Source organism: Lutzomyia longipalpis, chromosome 4, assembly GCF_024334085.1.
Source record: "Lutzomyia longipalpis isolate SR_M1_2022 chromosome 4, ASM2433408v1".
NCBI classification, from domain to species: domain Eukaryota; kingdom Metazoa; phylum Arthropoda; class Insecta; order Diptera; family Psychodidae; genus Lutzomyia; species Lutzomyia longipalpis.
Window position 1 is genome coordinate 17,597,802 of NC_074710.1, and position 21,634 is coordinate 17,619,435.

Sequence of the window (21,634 nt, forward strand, 5' to 3'; positions counted from 1 at the left end):
AGCTTTTTTATCTTTGGTCTCTGTAGTGCGAAAGTTTACGCACTTTGAGCAATTACAAAATGTTTGTGATCTCAAACTGATTACCAAATGATACTACACGCAAACCATCATCTCGTAATCATTTATCAGCTTCATTTTTGCTTTTCTTTCTTATGTATGGGAGGTTCCTTTTATCCATTAACACGTTAAAAACTGTTGGGGGACTGTGAGTGGTCTCTGATGGCGAATTTTCATTTTATTACGCCGATATAATTTTTTACGCCTGATTGACATTTTCCCAGCTGGCATACATTCAGTAATTTTTCATTATTAATTAGTGTTTTCTGAGTTTTTTTGTCTATTGAAGAAGGATATTAAATCTACTCAAATTGGAGTTGAAAAAATTGTTTAGCAGAATATTTCTATTCTTCATCTTTTTTAATTTGTAAAACTGTTTGTAAAATTTGCAAAAATCTCAATGAGCTTTGGGTCAGCCGAGATAAATTTTTCAACAGAGTTGTCACAATTTTAAGATTTAACACAATTTTCCAATATAATGTAGCAAAAATGTCAGAGAACTATGGGTCAGTCGGGTTTAATTTTGTTTACATGACTGGTAATTTGTTACACATATCGCGTAAAAAAATAATTTCTTCCTACTTTAGCAAGTTATTAACGTGTTAAAGCTCTACGTCATGGTGTCTCCTACAATTATGGGTCAGCTGGGCTTAATTATTTTACAGGATAGATAATTTATTACACATATCGCGTAAAAAATAATTTCCTCGTATTTTAGCAGTTATTAACGTGTTAAAGCTCCTCGTCATGGTGTCTCCGACAATTATGGGTCAGTCGGGTTTATTTTTTTTACAGGAGTGATAATTTATTACACATATCGCGTAAAAAAATAATTTCCTCGTATTTTAGTGGTTATTAACGTGTTAAAGCTCCTCGTCATGGTGTCTCCGACAATTTTGGTGTTGAGAGATACTCTTTTTTCTCCACGTCTTTTACCATTTATCTCTTTTTTTTCATCGCCGCGTCTTCTTTGACGATGGATTTGGCGTGTGATGTGTGTGTGTGTGTGTGTGTGTACGAGTTCCCCCTCCGGGGGATTCTTACATATATCTATGGCTGAAAGAAGAAGATTATCTTCCCACCAAAAGCAGCAAATTTTCTTGTGACGCTCTTCAAAGGCGGGAAATTGGTGATTTGAGCGTGTGTGTGAATGCTTTTTGAATTGTTCCTTCCTCAATAGATGGAGTGAGTTGTGTGATGGGGAAAGACTTTTGTGTGTAATTTGTTTGATGGGCAATCAGGCGAACAAGAAAGTAACCTTTTTTATTGTTGATGGTAATCCATGAAATGTTGTGAGATAACGACACAACGAAGAGATTCCTTCGAGAGAAAGAAAAAGAAGGAAGAACAGGGAAAAAGGGGCACGCGCGTAAAATTAACTAACAAGAAAGCAAAAGAGGGATTTACCCATGAAAAGCTCTCTTCTTCTTGCTAAAAAGAAGAATCATCTCAACATGGATTCATATGCAAATTCAATTTCATGATTTAATTTACATTTGCGTTTTTTTTTGGCGGGATGGGGGAAGGAATTTATTGGTGAAAATCGACACAATGATAAGGATTTTCTCTTGTCTTTTACACATTGTTTGTTCCAACACAGTTCATTCGTTATTCAAAGAAAGAAAAGCCATTTGGATAATGATAGTGTCTGATACTTTAACACAAAATGCATTTTGTGCGATAAGAAATGTTTGAGCACATTTTGTGTACTTACATTGAGAGCTTCTTGAGCTATAGAGAAGAGCTGTCTCAAGAAAGAATTCAACTGTAAATTTCAAGGAGGGATTTACACACTGGAATTCTAAGGAGATCAATTGAGAAATTGAATTTTATTTAAAGTCGAAAGCAGAGAATTTTCAAGGAATGTTCTTGATTTCGTGACAAGAAGATGCGAAACTTTACTAAATGTCTCTGATTTTTGAATAAAATGTTTTAAGATTTTTAATAGGAAGAAAAAAAAACTTTCAGACTAGAGGAAACGAGAGAAGTTTTAAAGAAAGTTCTTTGTTTATTTAAACCTAATAAACTTTCAAGAAGTTTCATGAATTTAAGAAACATTTCTGATATCTTTTTGAAGTTAAAAAGGACTTAAGGTATTTAAAAATTATTCATTAAAATAATATTATAAAGAATAATTTTTCAATTCCTGAAATTTTTGACTTCAAAAAAAAAAATTAAAAAAATGTTTTTTATTACCTATTGTTAAATAAAATAAATTTAGTAATAATAAGAAACATTTTTAATTTTGTTTTAAAGTCAAAAATTTCAGGAATTTAAATAATAACCTTTGTAATATTTTTGACCTCATTCAGCGACCAAGAAACCCTTGAAATCTTTAAATTTTGTACTGAAATTTCAAGATTTCAACGGTTTCTTGGTCACTGAATAAGGCCCATTACTCTAATTCTTAAGCTTGAAATTCTGAAGTTTTTAAGAACTTTAATGTTTTTTTTATCAGTGATAAATTTAAAGTTAAAATTTTCAGAAACAATAGAACATTATTTAAGATTTTGGTTTTCAGTCAGAAGTTGCCTAATTTTTGAAATTTAATTTTACTGATTCCTGAGTAAAAAATCTCGTGAATATTAGGAATATTTCGGTTTTCTTTTTGAAATTAGAATTTTAATAAAGTTTAGGAATTTTTCTGAAATTTTTTTTTATCTAGAACAATTCAGAAATTAATTAAATATTTCTAGATCATCAGAGGTTAAAATTTCAAAAATTCTATTAAGAATATTTCAATATTTTTAAGCAAGAAATCTTTAAAATTTAAGGAATGTCTTTAAAACCGGGAGCTTTATAAATGCGAATGAATGTTTCTAATTTTCTAGTTTGATTTCTAAATATTGAGCTAGAATTTCCAGGAGTTTAAAAAACACAACGGCTTTTTATGATAGAATTTTCAAGAATTTAAGGAAAAATTCTGATTATTAAACTAGAATTTTAAGATTCTGAAGAATGTTTTTTATTAATTCAAAAACTTTAAGAATCTTTCAGATTTTCTAGTTAGATTTCACATTTTTTAGGCTAGATTTATAGGGAGCTTATAAGAATGTTTTCAGTTCTTTAGATTGATAAATTCAGTTTTTTGGGTTCTTTATTAATTGTTTTTAAATCAGGAGGAGCTTTATTTCTTTTCTAAATTACAAATTTAGAGAAACTGATGAACGTTTTTTATTTCAACTGGTTTCTATTATTCATTCATTCGGTTAATTAATTAATTATAGAAGGTATGATAAAAGCTGATAATTCCTCTATTTGAGTTTTTCTTGTGCTTCAATAGGTTTTCTAAAAAAAATCAATTCTGTCTTTTTCTCTCTATCTATTTATAACTTACAGGACATGAAAAGATCCTCAAAACGATGTAATTTTCATTTCAAGGGCAATAAAATTTAAAATACAAATTTTCCACTTAATATCCTTTGTGGAATTTTTAATGGAATAAAAAATTAAATCTAAAAATAATGTCGAAATGAAAGCCACTTACATTGAAGGAGAGTTCTATTGGTGAGAACACAGAATAAATAAATAAAAAAAAAGAAATGCGGACGGATGAGAAACACGTGGACGCATGAATATTAATGTCAATGACTTTTACAATACAGATTTATTATTTTTTCTACAATGTGAATTAAATTACTCATGCTCCGGTACTTGGCAATTTTTATTTTTTGTCCACCATCCACCCACCCAAATATATAAATGTATTCACACGAAGTCTGTGGCCCATGAAATTGGCCACAGTGTGTGTGCGTGCGGGGGAGGTATCATTGAATATTTTCCGTGTAATTTAATGATAGACACTCATTCAGAGAATCCCCCCAATCCGGCGCTGTGGAGGGAAGAAAAAGGACCATGACACACACTTGAAATCCCCAAAACAAGAGGATGGTATACGGGGATATTTGAATTATTGAGGATTACTACGGGGCGGGGACATGATGATTGATTGCGGAGATTTTCAATGGAGGCAAAAGGATATAGATACTATGTATGTTTTATTTTTGGCAACATCCGAGTGCTTTCCCTACCAATCTACACACGCATCCCTCTTCCCTTTTTTTCTCGTTCATTTTCAATTGACTGTGTCTCCTGATCTGGAAATGTTGCTTGCCTAAGGAAGAATATATTTGTATTAAGGATAAAATAATTCTGAAGGAAAATTCTCCAATCATTCGGGAGTTTTTGGGGTTTAAATGAAATCTTATGATATCCAAAAGGAAAATTTATGATGGAAAAAAGAAATTTCCATTGGGACTAACTTAGATTTGATCCGTAGATCCTTTGATTGGTAATCAATTATGCTATCTATTAAGCTATTGCATAAATGAGAGAAGTAAAGAGGACGAATGATTTTAGTTTCTTCTCATAAATAAATTGAATTTTTTGAATAAATAGGTCAGAAAATAAATCAAAAGTCCTCAAAAAAATAAATAAATAAATAAAATCATTGACAAAAACGAGCTATAAAGGTAAATACAAAGTATTACTACACATTGCGATAATTAAATTATCTCATCCATTAAAATGCACAAAAAACCTTTTTAATTTTATTATTTTGATAGGTTAAATATGCATAATGCAATCGGAAAGTAATAATAATTTTTTTTTAATTATTTAATCATGATAATTGATATTAAAATTTTATTCGGTTCAATATAACATTGTTGATTAAAAAAAAAAACTTCCAAATGAAAACCTTTTTCAATGTAACAAAAAAAGGCGTGTTTTGGCATGGATTAAAAGCTCTTTGTGAGCTTTTTTTTACATAATCAAAGAGAGCTTTTATTGAGAGCAGTAAAAATCTTTTTTTACGGCATATTTTGTAATTCATTAATTTGACGTGATTGTGCAGGAAAAAAGGGAAGATAAAAGTGGGAAATTAATTTATTTTGTTCATTTTATTTGCTCCTCTACTTTGATTATCTATCTGTGTTGAAAATTACATGCATTTAGTAACTGAAAATTGTAGAAAAAAAAACAATTTTCCATTAGAGATTTTCCCCAAATTTTCCCGACTTTCCAACAAAGTGCTTGATGAAGTTTTAAGTTAGGAGGATTAAGTGTCGAGAAGAGCTTTGAAAGTATCAAATTTATCAAATTGGCTTCAAGAGAGCTTTTATGAGGTTTTATTTGGCAAACTTTTAGGTGTATTGATTTTACATTTTATTCACTTGAAATGCCATAAATCTCACCACGTGTGTTGATTTTTTTCCCACCACATTCCCCATTCATTGAGCTCTGTTTGGTGTGATGTTGTGTGCAAAAAAATCGTTGAGAACTTCAAACACCTCACATGGCTTTTACGTTGCAAAAAGAAGCATTTGCGGAGCTTTTTTTCTCTCTTCGCACATTTGTTTGATTTATCCCTAAAATATGCAATACAGCTGGAGCTTTCCAGTACTCTGTGAAAGCTCCAACTTTGGAGTGTGGGTGGGTGGATTGTCAATATGATAAATAATGGGCATGAGAGGAAAATAAATGAAAAGCCAGGAAGATTTTCTCTTGAACAAGAAAAAAAGAAATGAATCTTTGAAGGTCGCAGACAATTTCCCGGAAGATCCGGAAATGAATTTTAAATTTCTAATAAATCTTTTTTCATTGGAAATTTATTTATTACTCCCTCCTCGATGAAGATTTTCTTTCATAGAATAGCGGGGAGCTTTTCCATTATATATGTACGTAAAAGCTTTAACTTTAACTTCAACGAATAAAATAAAATAAAGTGAAACATCTCAAGTGAAATTTTATGTGTGGATGATTTGATGACTTTTGGAATGATGATTCTTTCACTCTCAGTGTGTAGGTGGGGTGGGTGACTTGAGAGAAAAAAAGAAACAACCCTCATGGACGAGAGGGCATAACGTTATTCGTTCTGAATGCTAAATTGGTTGGAGACTTTCAGTGTGACGTGGAAAGAAAGTGTCACGAAGGGGAGAAATTAAATTGTCATAAATTTTCCAAGCAGCTCCATCTGAGAGAAGAGATTTAGTTGTAATCTGGAAATTTGCTCATTTTTTTCTTCGCGTGTGTCTCCTTCGTCCGTATCAGTCGTGTTTTGAATTGATAATGGTGCTGCTGAAATGCGAGAAGGTAGTATAATTAAGTTCACTGTCATTGTATCCATACCACGAAATGTCTTTTCTATCACTTCTTTTTCCACGTCAAATTTTCCATTCTTTACGTTGAATTCGAGAAGGGATTTGAGTGAGAGAGTGAGAGGGGGAAACTCTTTGTAAAGAAAATCAAGAGGAGGGGTTTATCAGAATGGTATTTTTATATTAATTTTTGTTAAGATTTAGTGTATTTTTTGGGAAATTATTGTTGGTCAGAGAGCGGAGGGGAAAAAAAGAGAAAAATCTTGTCCAGACTAATTTTGAAATTTCAAGACAGAAAATTATCTTAATAAAGGAATTTCTAGAATTACAATTTCTATGCTAGAAATTTTTCTGATAGAAAATTTCTAGACTGAAATTAATGGACCAGAAGACACAAAATATCTGAACAAGAAAATTCTAAATAAAACAACAAAAAAATCTAGAAAAAAGGGCCTAGAGTAAAAATTTCTGAACCAGATTTTGGAATCAAGTTTAGAAATTTCTTAATTGAAATTACTAAACAAGATTAAATATTCATGAAAATTTTAAATTGAATTCAAAATGATCTAGATTGCAAATGAAAAATTTTCGAGGTATTGATTTTTAGGCATAGATTTTCTGGAAGGAAAGATTTTAGAAGCAGTTTTATCTAGATCAGAATTTTCAAATCCGGTTTCTGAGCTAGACAATTTCTCGATTGGAATGTCGTCCATGTATATTTGTACAAAAGGTCTTGAAACAGTAATAATTGAACCTGATTTTAGCTTCATGAAATTTTCCAATTGAAATTTTTAACTGTAGTTTTAAATTTCTTGAAAAATTTAAATTCAAATCATTGAGCCAGATTCATTTGCTTTGCAGAAAATTTTCTATACCATAATCTTTGGACTTCAAATTTCTGAACCAGAAGTTTCAAGACAACAAATTCCTGTATAAGAAATTTCTGAACAAGGATTCCTGAATCATGATTTTTGAACTAGAAATTCCTAGATCAGAACCTCCAGATTAGAAATTTCTGGACCAGAAATATCTGGACTAGATTTTGGTGTCCTAAAAATTTAAGATTGAAATCAATGGACCAGAAATACTAGACAGAAAATATCTAAACTAGAAAATTATTTAAAAAAAGAAGTAGAAATTCTAGAAAAAGGACCTAGAGCAAAAACTTCTGAACCTGATTTTAGAATTTAGTTCAGAAATTCCTAATTGAAGTTAGAAAGAGTAGAAAAAAATTCCTAGATGTGAACTAGGGATTCCTGAATCATGATTTCCGAACTAGAAATTCCCGAACTAAAAACTTCCAGACTAGAAATTCCTAAACTATAAATTTGTCGACCAAAAATTTCCGGACTAAAAATTTCAAAGTAGAAATTTTAGCGCTTCTTTGAGATTTAAATTCTTCATTTATGTGAAACTGTCTTAGGCCAATTAGCTCTCATTTATGACAATCCACATTAAGGTAATTTAACTTGAAAAGAAAGATAAGAAGCTCCTCAAAAACTACTTCCAATTCCATGAAGAAATAATTTCCTGCATTGCTGCAAAGAAAAAAAAAACTCTTCAAGTATCTGAAGAAGTATAAACCATGACCACCACACGAAAGCCAAGAAGGAATGCTTTGCTCCAATCTTGAGAGATATTCCCTTTGCAACGTAAATTCCGCACGTAAAAGAAATTCTTCTTTTTTTTTCTTGTTATAAGACAAAGTTGAGGAGAGGGGATCATTCTTTTTGTAAATGAGAATAAGAAAAGAAAAATCATTGACTCTCTTCTGTGTTGAATTACAAATTAATTGCACGAACATCTCATTAAGAAGAGTAAGAGAGGACTCCGCACAAGTAAAGTATCTCACTCTGTAGGTAGGTAGGTTGTGTGTACAAATGGCAAATGATATCTCCATCGAAGAAGAAGAAGCTCTGCCATGGTGGGTGGAAGCAGTAGCGCATATAGTGTTAGAAAATTACACAAGATATGTGTACAAATAGTAAAGCAAAAGAGGAAACATACATTTCCAAATGACCAAAGCATGTTATGCTGCTGTTGCTGCTGCTGCTGCCAAAGACACACGGTTACGGTGTGGCGGGGAAGACGTTTTGAAAATTGTGGAGAAAGCAAAAGCAAAAGAAAAGAAGAAGAGGAAGCAACACGGAGACGAAGGCAATCTGTGAGTCATCATTGCGGGATTCATCCAGCACAAAATGATGATGATAATGCCTTCTGGGAGGCAGAAGAGAAATTAGCCAAGTGGAAACGGAAAGAAAATGAGCAAATGTTGCAAATATACTATATTAGCTCACACAGACTTTGTTGGAATTCCATATGCGATTCTCTTTCCCCCTCCCCCCCACCTCCCCTACAAAATGAGAATTTATTTTGCCTCTCAAGCGGTGTAGACGAACGAATAAAAAATGCGAATAAAATTGGCATAAGCACACACGCATCTCTACGCGATCTCCATCCCAAAAAAAAAGACGAAAGAAATATAAAACAAAATCTAATACCAATTTTATGTGGGTGAGAGCATGATGAGCCACGAAAAAAAAAGCCAAAAGGAGAGAGAAACAAATAATTTAGATATACAGTCGTGCTCTCGTGGTAGGACCGTCGTCAAAATGACTTCTCTGCGGTAAAACGGCTTCAGAATGAGGAATTTTGCCTTCGCAGTGGGACAATTAGTATTCTACCTTTCCAATAGTACTAATTGTCCCACTGCGAAGGCAAAATACTTCATTCTGAAGCCGTTTTACCGCGGAGAAGTCATTTTGACGACGGTCCTACCACGAGAGCACGACTGTAAGCCAATGTTGTCTCTCTGTGGGAGAAGAAGAGCAACATAAAATAGTAATAATGTGGTCTTAGTGGGATAATCAAAGTTGACACCGAAAGCATGGCGAGGGGTTTATCAGCTGAGTGAGGAGAAAATTAGGGGTTTATGCTAAAGAAGGGAGAAGGAGAGAATTGAAATCCCCCTGCCTTTGTGGATTTTTTTTTCGGAGGGAATTGGTGGCTGGAATAGCAAATATTTCATTTACCGAAGAGATTTTGACTTTATTTTTCATTTTTTTAAAACTTCAGGAAAAATTTAATGTAAATCCGGAAATTTTCCGGAAAAGGAAAAGAAGAAAACTTTCAATAAATAAGAAATTCAAACTGTAAACTGTAATGATTTATTATTAATTTGAAGGAGATATCCGGAAATTTATTCCGGAAAATTCAGGAAAAATTACATATTTTCCGAATGCAAAATAAAACAATAATCAATAGGTAGAGAATGAGTTTAATTTAGAATTAATTTTTTCATTAACAAAAATTATACATAATTTGATTTTTATTTGGGATTTTTTTTACAAGACGGAAAGCAAAGAGTGATTCCGGAATAATAAAAAAAGAGCTATTTTCAAATGCATAAATGAGTCAAGTTTTATAATACATTGAGACTTATCAATAATTTTTTTTTCCTATTATGAAATTGTTTTTTTTTAATTCCCTAAAATATCAAATAGTTGGAAAATTTTAACTTATTCCGGAAGATTCTGAAAATATAATTAGTATTTTTTTTGTTAGAAATTGAGCTTAATTGATAATTTATATGTACAGTTTATTTGTTAAAAAAATTAGTCGCCTTTATTGAAATTCCTAAAAATATATGGTAACCGGAAAGCATTAATTAATTCCGGAAGATTCTGGACGCATAACATAATTTTTAATATTCAGAACATATTAAAGTTTTTTTTTTTAGAATTTTAGTCATATTTAAAGTTTAAACAAGTTATTTCCTTAAAAATCGTATGAATTTGAATTCTTTGGAACATTTAGTAGGTGTCCGGAATCTACAACTTTTTTCCGGAAAGTCTATAAAATGTAGCGCTAATATTTTAATAACAATAACAAAATAATTTCTCATTAAATCTTCTGCCCTAATATTATCCCTCAAACTCTTAAATTTATATAAAACTGAAAACTTAAAAAAAAATGACAGAAAACAATGTTCTGTATAAGGCTCTTTATATTTACTCCTGGGACCCTACTGTATTAATACATTTAACATTTTTTTGATAATTTTAACGGCTTCCAAAGAAAAAATCCGCAAAAAAGAAAATTAAATCTTAAGCATTTAATCTATTGTTTTCATTCAAACAATATATAGGAACAAAGTGAAATCTTTTTCGGTTCTTTGACTCCACACTTTTTTTTTTTGCACAATTTGGACAACCTTGATATCCACTGAAGGTTCCTCATTTAGGTGGTGGCGGCTTTGAACTGTTGTCTTGTTTGCAAAACACACGTTGAAAAGTTTAATTAGGACACTTAGTTGTGGCGTATAAAAAGAAATAATAAATACAAAAAAATAAATCAGTGGCCATGGGTGGAAATTTTTTCAGGAAATTCACGTTAAAAATGTAAAGAAAAAAAATTCATACATACAACCTTCCAGCGGCGGTACTGTGGAAGGAAGAGAAGGAGAAGAAAAAAATTATTCTTGCGATAAAAAATCGTTGATAAGGAAATTATGTGGCAATTGGTGTATGAGTGTCGATTTTCACTGCAAGGTGCACAGAAAGTGATGCAAAAAATACTTTAAGAAAAAAACAGGGTGAATGTGAGAGGAATTATTCCCTCTTTTATGTGGTTTTGTGGTGGAAAATCTGACTAATTGAGTTTGGATTATGTAGGAGGGGGGAGGCAGTCGGTGCCATCAAAGGAAGTCTATCTGTGGCTGTGAGAGAATCTCTTTGGGATTCTCTCTGATGTGTATAGAGCTATGTGAGCAGATCACAATGCTGTTGTGTGGAAAATGCTTTTCTTGCTCTGGGTTCGTCTCTTGTTTTTTTTGTCTCACCCCTATAGAGAGTCATTGGAGTGAAAAAGAGAGAAAATTTACACACAAATGTTAGTTGGGAGTTAGTGAATTGAATAGACTTTGAAATCTCCTCTCGTTACCGTTTCAATTTATTACTCATCGTAGTTGGATGTTGTCTCAATGTGGGGAGTTTTTCAAGTCACAGCTATTGTAATTGAGTGGGAGAAAATTTGTTTTTTTATCATGGATAGGATAAAATTGGTTTGTGGATAAGATAAATTAGTTTACTAGATAAGATAAGTTTGTTTTTCAAATGAAGAGTCTCTCAAAATTAAACAGATTACACGGATCGTTGCTGTGTTTTATTATACAAATTATCCTATCTCAAAATTCTTTCTGATAAATCTTAAAGATTTTTTTTTCTAATTCTAATGGTAGATGAATGTAAATTTCATAAAGAATTCACTTCTCAATCATGCAATTTTCTTCAAAGAAATTTACATTAGAAATTTACTGAAAATCATTTTATTATCCAAGTTATCCTATCTCAAAACTCTTTCTGATAAATCCTAATTTATTGAAAATTTCCTTAAGAATTCTAATATCAATCTTGAAAACTAAAGAACTTATCCAATTTATCATAACTTAAAACCATATTAGATAATTGCCAAGGACCTTTTATCAGATTTTGCAGAAATTTAGTGAATATTTCATACACAATTCCAACCAATTTAAAACCTCAATCAGAGTGAAGTTTTAAATGAAATATTCCTGCAAAACGTAATAAAAAATCGTTTATTTATCCAATTTAAAATGGATTCCTATCTCAAAATTGTTTTAGATAAGATAAATGTCAGCAAATTTTTATCTAATTATTTACTAATTGAAAATCTAAATCGAAAATCGGGCTATAAATATCTGAACCAGATCTTAAGAAACTTAAAGAAAAATCGTTTCAAACATCATGTAAACTCAAGAACTTATCCAACTTATCCAAACTAATTTAATTTTCAAGAAACATGTGGAAAATTTAGGAATTTATCTAACTTTATTTGATATCAAAACTGTTTTAGATAGATGTCTGGATTTTGTCTCTGAACTATCCATTTTAATGGAATTCAAGTAATATTTTGTTCAAAAGCTCTACTAATTGAAGGCATTAATTGGAAAAATTTTCTACAAAGAAATTTTCTTTAGAAACTCATTGAAAAATTCTTTATCCAACTTATCCTATCTCAAAACCATTTATAATGATTCTTACAGAATTTTTATCTAATTTGAAAAGGATTTCTGTTAATTTCGTAGAGAATTTTAATCATCAATATTCGTTTTGAACTTTCAAGAAGTTATCCAACTTTATACTATCTCACAACCAACTTGGATAACCCCATCAAAGTGTCTCAAGCAAAAGAATCTCAAATCGTATGAAGTGTTTTGACCTACTATTTGGCTTTTCCTTCTCAAAGAATCTTTCACAGTGTATGTGTGTGTTTGAAAATTAATTCACCTGTAGATGTTTTTTTTATTCTTCTTTTCAATAAACCCACTTGCGGTTCTTTGTAGTAGTGAAGCTGTTTTTTTGCTAGGTGGGAGGTAGTAGAGAGGAAAAATATTAAATACATACAGAGGCAAAAAGGTAACAGTTTGGTGCTTTGAAGAAATGAGTAGAAGAAATAAAAAAAAGAGTACATTCAAGACTTTTGAGAGAGGTGGTGTAGTGCGGCAGTAAATGATGAAATAAGCGTGAAAAGAACACGATATAAATTTTCATTCCACTTGTTTCTTTCACCTCTATCACACACCGCAACTTTTGTTGCAGTTTTTGTTAAAAAAAATTTAAAAAAAAATTATTTCCTTCTGTTGTGTTCTTCCTGTGCTTTCTCCCTGGAATGAGAAAGGGACATTCGGATGGAATTTTCCAAAGAAAAGAAGTTTGTGTGAAGAATTTTCATTGAGAACCGGCATTGATGTGTATCTGTGACGGGGGAGTTTAGTGGTGCGAACTCTGTGTAATCAATCAATTTGATATCAAACGAAAGGAGATATCAAAACGATCATCTCAATGGAAAGTTTAGAGGAAAAAAATGAACAATTTGGTGCTTGATTAACTGAATTATGAAGGAAACTTTCAGCGGCATTTCCCAACAATCGTTGATTTTTTTCTAATTAATTGTGTGGGAGGGGAGACACGTTGAAAAAAAAATGAAAGAAAGATGTACAAAGTAGTGAAAAGTGATGATCAAATCAAATTGAACTGAAAAAAAATCTCTCGTCCTTTCACTTCAATTGTAAATACGCCATTGAGGCTTTTTTCCTCACTTAAACGTCTTCTCTTCTCTCTCTCTTTTCGCGTCTTAATTGCCTTAATGTGTGAATTTGAGAGGTTTTGATGAATTGAATTAGTAAAAGAGTAATAAAATGTGCTGAAATGGCGAATTTGTAGTGCATTGATACAACATACAAACACATATCCAACGCTTGAGTAGCTCTCTCAAGCACTTCTTCATACACAAAGAAAAAAAAACACGAATTAATTTTCAATTGGTTTTTCCGGGAGGTTCTCCCGGGAGATTTTCCCCCCAAGACACACGTAAAAAAAGGGATTGAATCTCAACTAAAGAGTTACACAACAACAAAAGATGGAAGAATTGATTATTAATTTTTAATTGATAAACTCAAAGATAAATTCATTGCAAATTATTAATAATTTTGGTCAAAGTTTAATTGCTTTTTATCAACAGATCATGAGAGAATTGAAAGGTGCTCAATTTGTTGATTTTTATCCAAGTTCTGAACCTTTTTCTTGATTACTTTTAGGTTAAGAAATATGGAAATATACTAAAAACATTATTTTAATCAATCAACGTAAATTTAGGCAAGAATTAGGTGCTCTTGACGTTCTTAGACTAGAATTTGACTAGAATTATTTTTAAATGTTAATGGCGTCTTCGAACAATTCAGCGCCACTTGCGGTAGTCTTTCAAAATAACGAGTGCTCTAAACATTTTAAGAATAATTTATATTTGAAGAATTATTAAGATTAAGCCTGAATAATAAAAAAAATAAAAATGATAGGTACAGTAATTAACGAACTTTTTTAAACTATAGATTAAACGTCAAAGTAATTAATTGTCACAATTACATAAAGATGTGTCAAAACAAACCTTTTTAAACGTCAAATTAATTAACTGTCATAATGAAAAATAAGGATGTGTCAAAACGAACTTTTTTAAACTATAGATTAAACGTCAAATTTATTAACTGTCACAGTGACAAATAAGGATGTGTCAAAACGAACTTTTTTTAACTGTAGATTAAATGTCAAATTAATCAACTGTCACATTGACAAATAAGGATGTGGCAAAACGATTTTTTTTAAACTATAGATTAAACGTCAAATTAATTAATTGTCACAATCAAGTTATGTCTAAATTTAATTCAAAAATCAACCGTGAAATAAAATTCACATTAAATCATCATAATTCTACAGAAAAAAAAGCAACAAATAGATAAAGCAATAAATTACTTTTGTCATAAAATAATTATATAATTTATTGACATACATCCAGAAATACTTATAGGGCAGGGACACACCTCAAAATTTGTGAAATTATTACCCTCCTAAGGCGTTGTTGTTGTTTCTCTTTTATCTCTTCTTTCATTGTATTTGTTTTTCGTCATTTTGATAAGTGTCACGAGGGGGAATAATGAAAAAAAAGCAAAAGAAATTGTTTTATTGTAGAATAATTTGTGCAATTGAATTAATCGGTGAGAAAGGGCAATTAGCAAATAATTTTTCTCACACAGGGACGCCTATGAATGGGGCTAACTGAGAGGAGAGAAAAGTTTTCATTTTATATGCAACAAAGAGATTGTTTAAGATGATTAAGAGAGAGAGAGAGGAAAAAAAACCGCCACAAATTGAGATTCTTTTTTGTTTTATCCATTTATGTTTGTTTGTATTTGTTATCTCATGGCGGCTATCTCGTGAAATGTCACACATGACAGCAAATACATTTTCCGGTATCACAGAAGTGATGTGGAAATGTATGTGAGAGAGCTTTTCAGCCGTGTGTGGCACGCTTTTTTCCAGTGATGTCTAATCATTCGTAAAGATTGGAGGCAAAATTTTCTTTTTTTGTTCTCATAATCTGTTGTTTTTTGTGTAATATTGTTTAATGTCTTTTGTCACAATGACATTGTCAGTTTGACAGTTGGAAACTACTGTCAAATACACGGAAAAAGGACACAGAAACATTATACATTGACAAGTGATTGTGATTTTACGTCAAATGCCAAAAGGACATACGCATCAGAGCTTCATGTGTCAAATTTGAAGGAATCAAACGTTAATCAACTGTCATCAATTCTCCTAAAAAAAAATAAAAACTTTATCTATTGCAGCAAATGTGATGTGAGCGGAATGTGAGGAGGAAGGAAGAAAATTGAAATATTTTGCTGAAGAAAAGTGAAGAAAAAAAAAGAAATTCAAGTGAAATTTGATATTAAAACGACACGGCAACAGGTGTATGATACATACGACTGGTATTACTGATAAAGTGCTGCTCAGTGTCTTATCAGTGTTTAATGATAAAATGCTCTGAAAGTCAACACGAGTCGACGCAACTTGACAGACGAAGGTGATCCGCCATCAGACGGCGGCGGGGAAACGCGAAAAAGCCGTGACAAATTGCGATGATTTCATTTTTGTGATATAAAAATCCCTCCGAAGCCACAGAAAAAAAAGTTAAGGGTTTTTCGTTAGAGGAAAAAGTACATTGGAAGTGCAAGATAGAGAGAGACCCTTGAGGAAAAATCAAGGAGGGCAAGTTGAGCCACAAAAGGAATTTCGCAAGGTGCGCGCGCGCATTTTTAGAACAACGTTAAAACCGCAAGGTGGCCATCGAGTGGGTGGGTTGTTGCGCGACAAGAAATTGAGACGACTGGTTTTCTCCATTCGCCCATATTTTTTTTATTGGACTAATAGCCATGAGAGTTGTGTTGTGGTGCTCTCAAGTACAGTGGTGATTGAAAGAATTGGTGCTTGAAATAATCTAAGGTTAGAATGTTGAGAAATGAATGATTAACGGCAGTTTTTGGCGGTTTTTATTTAAATTTCAAGGAGTTTTTGAAGTATTTTAAAAGAAAATAACGTTAGAAAAGAAGTAATAGCGATGATGATAATTGTTAGAAAGTTTAGGATAAATTGTAGAACAGTTAAAAAGAGCCGTTGGGCTGTTTGAAAAAACTTCCGGCCGTAATAATTTTAAAAAGAATGAAGATTTGAGTATCTTTCCAATTCTTGGATAATACGTCTAACGTTAGAAATTTTATGGATAAACATTAAAACAACGATTAAAAAAAAGTGAATCATCGAAAGCAAACGTTAGGAATTCATGAAAAAAAATATAATAAAATCTTAAGAATAAAAATTTAAAAGATAGAGAATCAGAAATTAGATATCTGGAAAATTCAGGGATAAATAAGATTTTCAAGATAGAAAATGACCTTATTAGATGGAAAAGAGGTGCAAATTTAAAGAAAATATTAAAGTAAAAAATGATAGAATCAATGAACAAACATTAGAATTTCTTGGATAAAATGAAATATCCGTTAAAAATTCAAGAATCCATTGATAGGCTTTGGATAAATAATTAAAATAATATTAAATTCCAGGATAAAATTAACGAAGAACATTCCCAGTTCACGTTAGAAATTTAGGATAAAATTCAATGAACGTAAGAAATCTGTCTAAAAAAGTTATTTCAAAATTTCAGGAACAATTTATTTTATTTTTAAAGAAAAACTTTCAAATTCAGAGAAAAAAAGGAACTATTATAATGAACATAAGAATCTCTTGGATAAAATAATAATTTCATATAATAAAGAGATACGTTAGACATTTTTAGAAATAAACAACAGTTAGAAATTCCGGATAAAAATAATTAATCTAATAAATCTATGAATAATACAATTATACGTTGACTTTTCAGGAATGAGAATTTAAAAATTCACAAATAAAAAAAACGAAAGAATTTCTTGGATAAAGTAATAATCTGTAGAAATAAAGAGATAAAAAAAATAATCGTTTAATGTTTTTGGATAAAATCAAACGATAGAAATCGGACGTTAGAAATTCAGGATAAAATGCTATGAACATTAGAAATCCGGAAGAATTTACGGATAAAAAATATTAAACGTAAGAAATTCCCAGATAAAGTAATAATAGGGGATAAAAACTAAACTTTAGATGTTTTTTGGACAAAATCAAACGAATGAAAAGGACAAAATTAAATAAAAATAAAGGTTTATTGATTAAAAAACCTAAAAAATCGTTAAAGCCTCCGGTTTTTATTAGTCTCTGCGTTATTATTATTTTATTTTAAATTAAATAACGAAAGGTGTTTCAATTCTTTCATTCACCACTGTATTTGCCCACCACATGCAGCCACAATTAACACATAGAAGTGAATTTGAAGTAAATGAAAAAATCTTTTTGACTTACAGCCCATCGAGGCAATAACGTTACAAAAAATTTATGTATATTGAAGAACATTTTGAAGAGTTTGACTATTGTTGAGTGAAAGAGGGGTATATACCGTTTTGTCGCAACTAAACTCTCTTTGGCTGGTAAGCAGTAGTTGCTCCTCAAGCTGCATGGATAGATCGCAACCAGCAGCAGCAACAGCAAAAGACTAATTAATGTGTGGAAATTGACGTTAGTTTTGCATTGAAACGGCTGTTGGTTTGCTCTGCTGGACAAAAGAAGAAAAAAAATACAAGAAGTGCGTGTGGGTGACGTAGTAGCAGCGGGTTGTGTCGTGATGGAGTCAGATTTGAAGCGTGGCATTGACATTAGGCGGAGTATACACAAGAGAAAGGCCCCAGCACCGCCGACATTTCACCAACAGCAGCAACAGAATAGTTCATCGGCAGCAGATGATGTGATGGCGGAATTAAATTTGCGAAATACACTCAAGAGTGCTGCTCCACCACCGCCACGACGTCGTGATGCATCAGCAGGGGCGCCGCGGGATGCATCGCTGAGGGATGGGTATAGTTTGAAATTGAGTGATTTGGAGTGTAAGCCAAGTGTGAGGAATTACGTGAGTTTGGGTGTTGGTGAGAAGAAGGTGGCAGCACCACAGCCACCACCCAAAGGGGAGGCGGTGGCCATGGGTGATGATACTGCACTCACGAGCATTGATGTGCTGAATAAGTTGCAGAAACAAATAAATGACATGGAGGTGTATACGAAGATGAATCCACCGCAGGAGAGGGCAGAAGATGCCGTGGATAGGGCACCACAGAAGAGTGGGCGCTACAAGGAGCATGAGAATCTCCTGCAAACCGGCATAAGCAATATAGCATCACGTCAGGGGCTAGGCTACCTCAATCGTGGTGATGCAACAGACGAGGAAGATGATGAGGGTGCAATGATGCATCCGGGGGAATTTAAACGTGGCGCCGATGGACGTAATTCAACGGGTGGTGCCCTGGGGATTGCCTCGAAATTCCTACCAAAGACAAAAATGGCAAAACCCGTCAATCGCACGGCGTCAGACACGAAAAATGTCGAGAACACCGTGAAGCTCATGAGAGCTGGCCTGAAGAAGCCACCAGCTCCCCTTGAGCCAACACGTAAAGGCACCAAAGAGGATTCAGTTGTCCTGCACACACATCATGCCGATAGAGCTCCACGTGTTGTGGGGGTGAATGAGAAGCAACAGAGTCCAATGCCACTCCGGCATCAAATTACCCCATCACCAACCCCATCGTCGGGGTCAGGGCATAAAAGGAATCAGGAACATCAGGTAAACAATATAAAGAGAATTTTGTGGATGGCAGAATCCCTAAAATGCACAACATCCACCAATATATTGCCATTGCTAGGCAATCTTCCAATTCCGAACTTGCAAATAATGTAATTTTGAATGTTGTATGTATGCAGAATACTCTGCATAACCTCCTGATTGGGTTACATTTGGCAACATGATATTCGGAGGAATATTCATTACATTTCTCTGGGCTTGCTTGTAGGGAATTTTTATTTAACACTCGGAGGACTTTACTGGTAATTGCTACCAATTGGAACCTTAAAATCGTCACAGAATATTATCTATTGGACCTATCTCGATGAATTTAGCATCTATGTGTAGGGAATTTTAATTAAGGGATGGTCACGTTATTTTGGAAACTCGGGGACTTTCAAGAGCGATTTTCAAGCCAATTTTTAAAACAAAATTTTGAAATCTGCTTGCACTCTTGTTAAATGGCCAAATACTGATAAGAGTTCAGTATTTTTGATTTAGAAAATAAATTTTTGTGCTCAAAAAATTTATTTGAAATTCTCACATTTTGGCCATTTTGTTCCTGTAGAGTTTCCAAAATAACGTGACCATCCCTTACTTTAAGATAGCAGAAAGAAAATCTCGAGAAAAGTCTTTTCTTTGGAAGATAATTGAGGTCAAAGTCAGAATCCAACGCAGAGGATCAAATTGGTAATAGCTACCAGTCAAAATCCCATACATTTTTGCCGTGGTTTTGAGGTTATGTTTCCCCATATTTCCCAAATAAAGTACCCTTGTTCACTTTTCCTTTGTGAAAATAAATTAATGTGGACTAATTTTATTGCCAGAAGTGACTAAAAAGTTACTTGAATAATCAAAGTTTGTGATGATGTAGGCGCAATAATAAATTTTTGCAAAATTTTAGCTAAAAAATTCGTTTTAATTGGCAATTTTGCATCGATTTTACGCAATTTTTTTTCAGTGACGATTTTCTTAATTAAATGTTTAGTAATTAGGTGTAGAAATGCTTGAAGAAGATTAAGGATTAGTGAAACTTTCGATCCTCGTTCAATAAACTGATTAATAATTAATTATTGAGCATATTTTATCAACTGGTAGTTATTACCAATTTGATCCTCCGCGTTGTGCCATATGTTGGGTCCTCCAAGTGTTAAAAATCCCTCAAAAAGTGATAAGAAAAAAATTATAAAATAATGATGGAGATTTCCTCAGAAGTTTCCTAGGAAATTCTCTTTTTTTATTTATCTTTAAATGTTTAAGGAACTTTAAGGATCAATGTGGAATTTATTGCGTGGGATTATTAAAGGGAAATAAAAGATTAAAATGATATGGAAAAAATTGTGGAAAAACTACAGACATTTCAAATTCAATTCTTACTCAATTATAAAGTGAAATACAATTAGAAATTAATTATTTGGAAAAAGAATTGTGGAGAAACTGAGAATATTTTCTTGGGAGTTTCGTAGGAATATCTTGTTTTTATATTTAAAAAAAAAGAAGCAATTTTTGGACTTAATTACCGAAGAGAATACATAAAGGTCCTAAAAGGAATAAAGGAATATTGATACTTCTTTGGAGCTTTCGTATTTTCTATTTATTGCCTTAAAGAATTAAAATAAAGTACGTGAAAAAATGCTTTGTAAAAAATTCATGAAGAAACTGTGGATATTTCCTCGGAATTTTCGTAAATTTTTTTTTAATTTTATTGTGTTATTTCGCTAGGACAAAAAAGTGTAAAAGTGAAAGAAATTATTGTATTCTCTTTATTTATTTTAATCACAAAAAATAGCGATGAAAATTAAATTGAGAAGAAACAGAAAAGATAAATAAGGAAATGTCCTACGATTTTCCTATGAAATTCATATAAAAAAATGAAAAGTATATATTTTTCTTAATGTCATTTTTTTGAGGGATTCATCCACTTGAAAAGTTTCCCCGAATGTAAATTTTAAATAAAGCTTTAAAATTTTTAATTAACTATGATTCTTTTTAAACAGTTTGCCTGTTTGATAGCATTTTAAAAGAATTATAATATTTTTCCATGGAGATTTCGAAGGATTTATCTTATGAATCTCTATTTATCTATATTAAACTTTAAATGGAATATTTATATCGTTCTTCTGTGAAAAAAAAACCGGAGAAATTGTTTATTTTGATCTATTTTCTCTGTCTTCTTTAATGATTTTTGAGCATAAATAAAAGGACAATTCCCATGATTTCTCCGTGGAAGTTTGGACTGAATTCCCCTTTCAATTAAAATTATGAATTATTAAATTTATTTTATATTTAACAAATTATTTTAAATTAATTGATGTAAGGTCCATTATTCTTATTCTATTATTTTTATATGCTGATACCCAGTTTCCAATGAAATGTCCTGGGATTTTCCTATGAAACTCCGTCAAATTTTCTTAGGAATAAAATTCTTTTCTAGTAAATAATTTCTCAACTTTCTCCTCAATTTATTTTATAAAAAATACATTTTATATATTTTTTTGTTGAATAGAGAATTGTTAGGATAAGTCCCAAGATTTTTCCGCGGATTGTCCATCGTTATTCCGAATATTTTTACATGCAAGTTTTTCTTTTATGATTTTTTCCCCTTTAATTTTCAATAAATTCCGTATAAGTTTGTCATTGAAATTTTGTTGCAAGGTGTAATCCAATCGCCCAAATTCTCAATGATATTTCCTCATGGTTGATGCGGAGAAGTTTCAGGGAGGAATCTCATGGCAAATGTTTCTCCTTTGAAATTGATACCAACATAACCATTGAGAAGGACATGAGACATTGTTATTTTGTGACAAATATATCCTATTATTATTTAGGGAGATGGAAAAGGGAAATTTTCCTCTCAAATATTCTCA

The 21,634-nt window shown here is 31.9% G+C and overlaps 1 protein-coding gene across 39 annotated transcripts in view; it reads left to right on the forward strand.

The window, feature by feature from the left end:
• The window catches only part of LOC129795333 (serine/threonine-protein kinase MARK2), a 108,799-nt gene that overhangs the window by 30,557 nt on the left and 56,608 nt on the right, over window positions 1-21,634 (forward strand). For 29 of the 39 annotated variants that reach the window (XM_055836503.1, XM_055836497.1, XM_055836505.1 and 26 more), the window contains exons 1-2: window positions 9,887-15,867; window positions 17,464-18,770. The exons of 5 other annotated variants lie outside the window; for them this stretch is intronic. In XM_055836503.1, the coding sequence (XP_055692478.1) occupies window positions 17,781-18,770 (990 nt within the window). In that variant the 5' untranslated portion in view covers window positions 9,887-15,867; window positions 17,464-17,780. Of the gene's footprint in view, window positions 1-9,886; window positions 15,868-17,463; window positions 18,771-21,634 lie in introns of those variants that run through there. 5 more of the 39 variants (XM_055836494.1, XM_055836518.1, XM_055836493.1 and 2 more) reach the window with 4 other exon arrangements.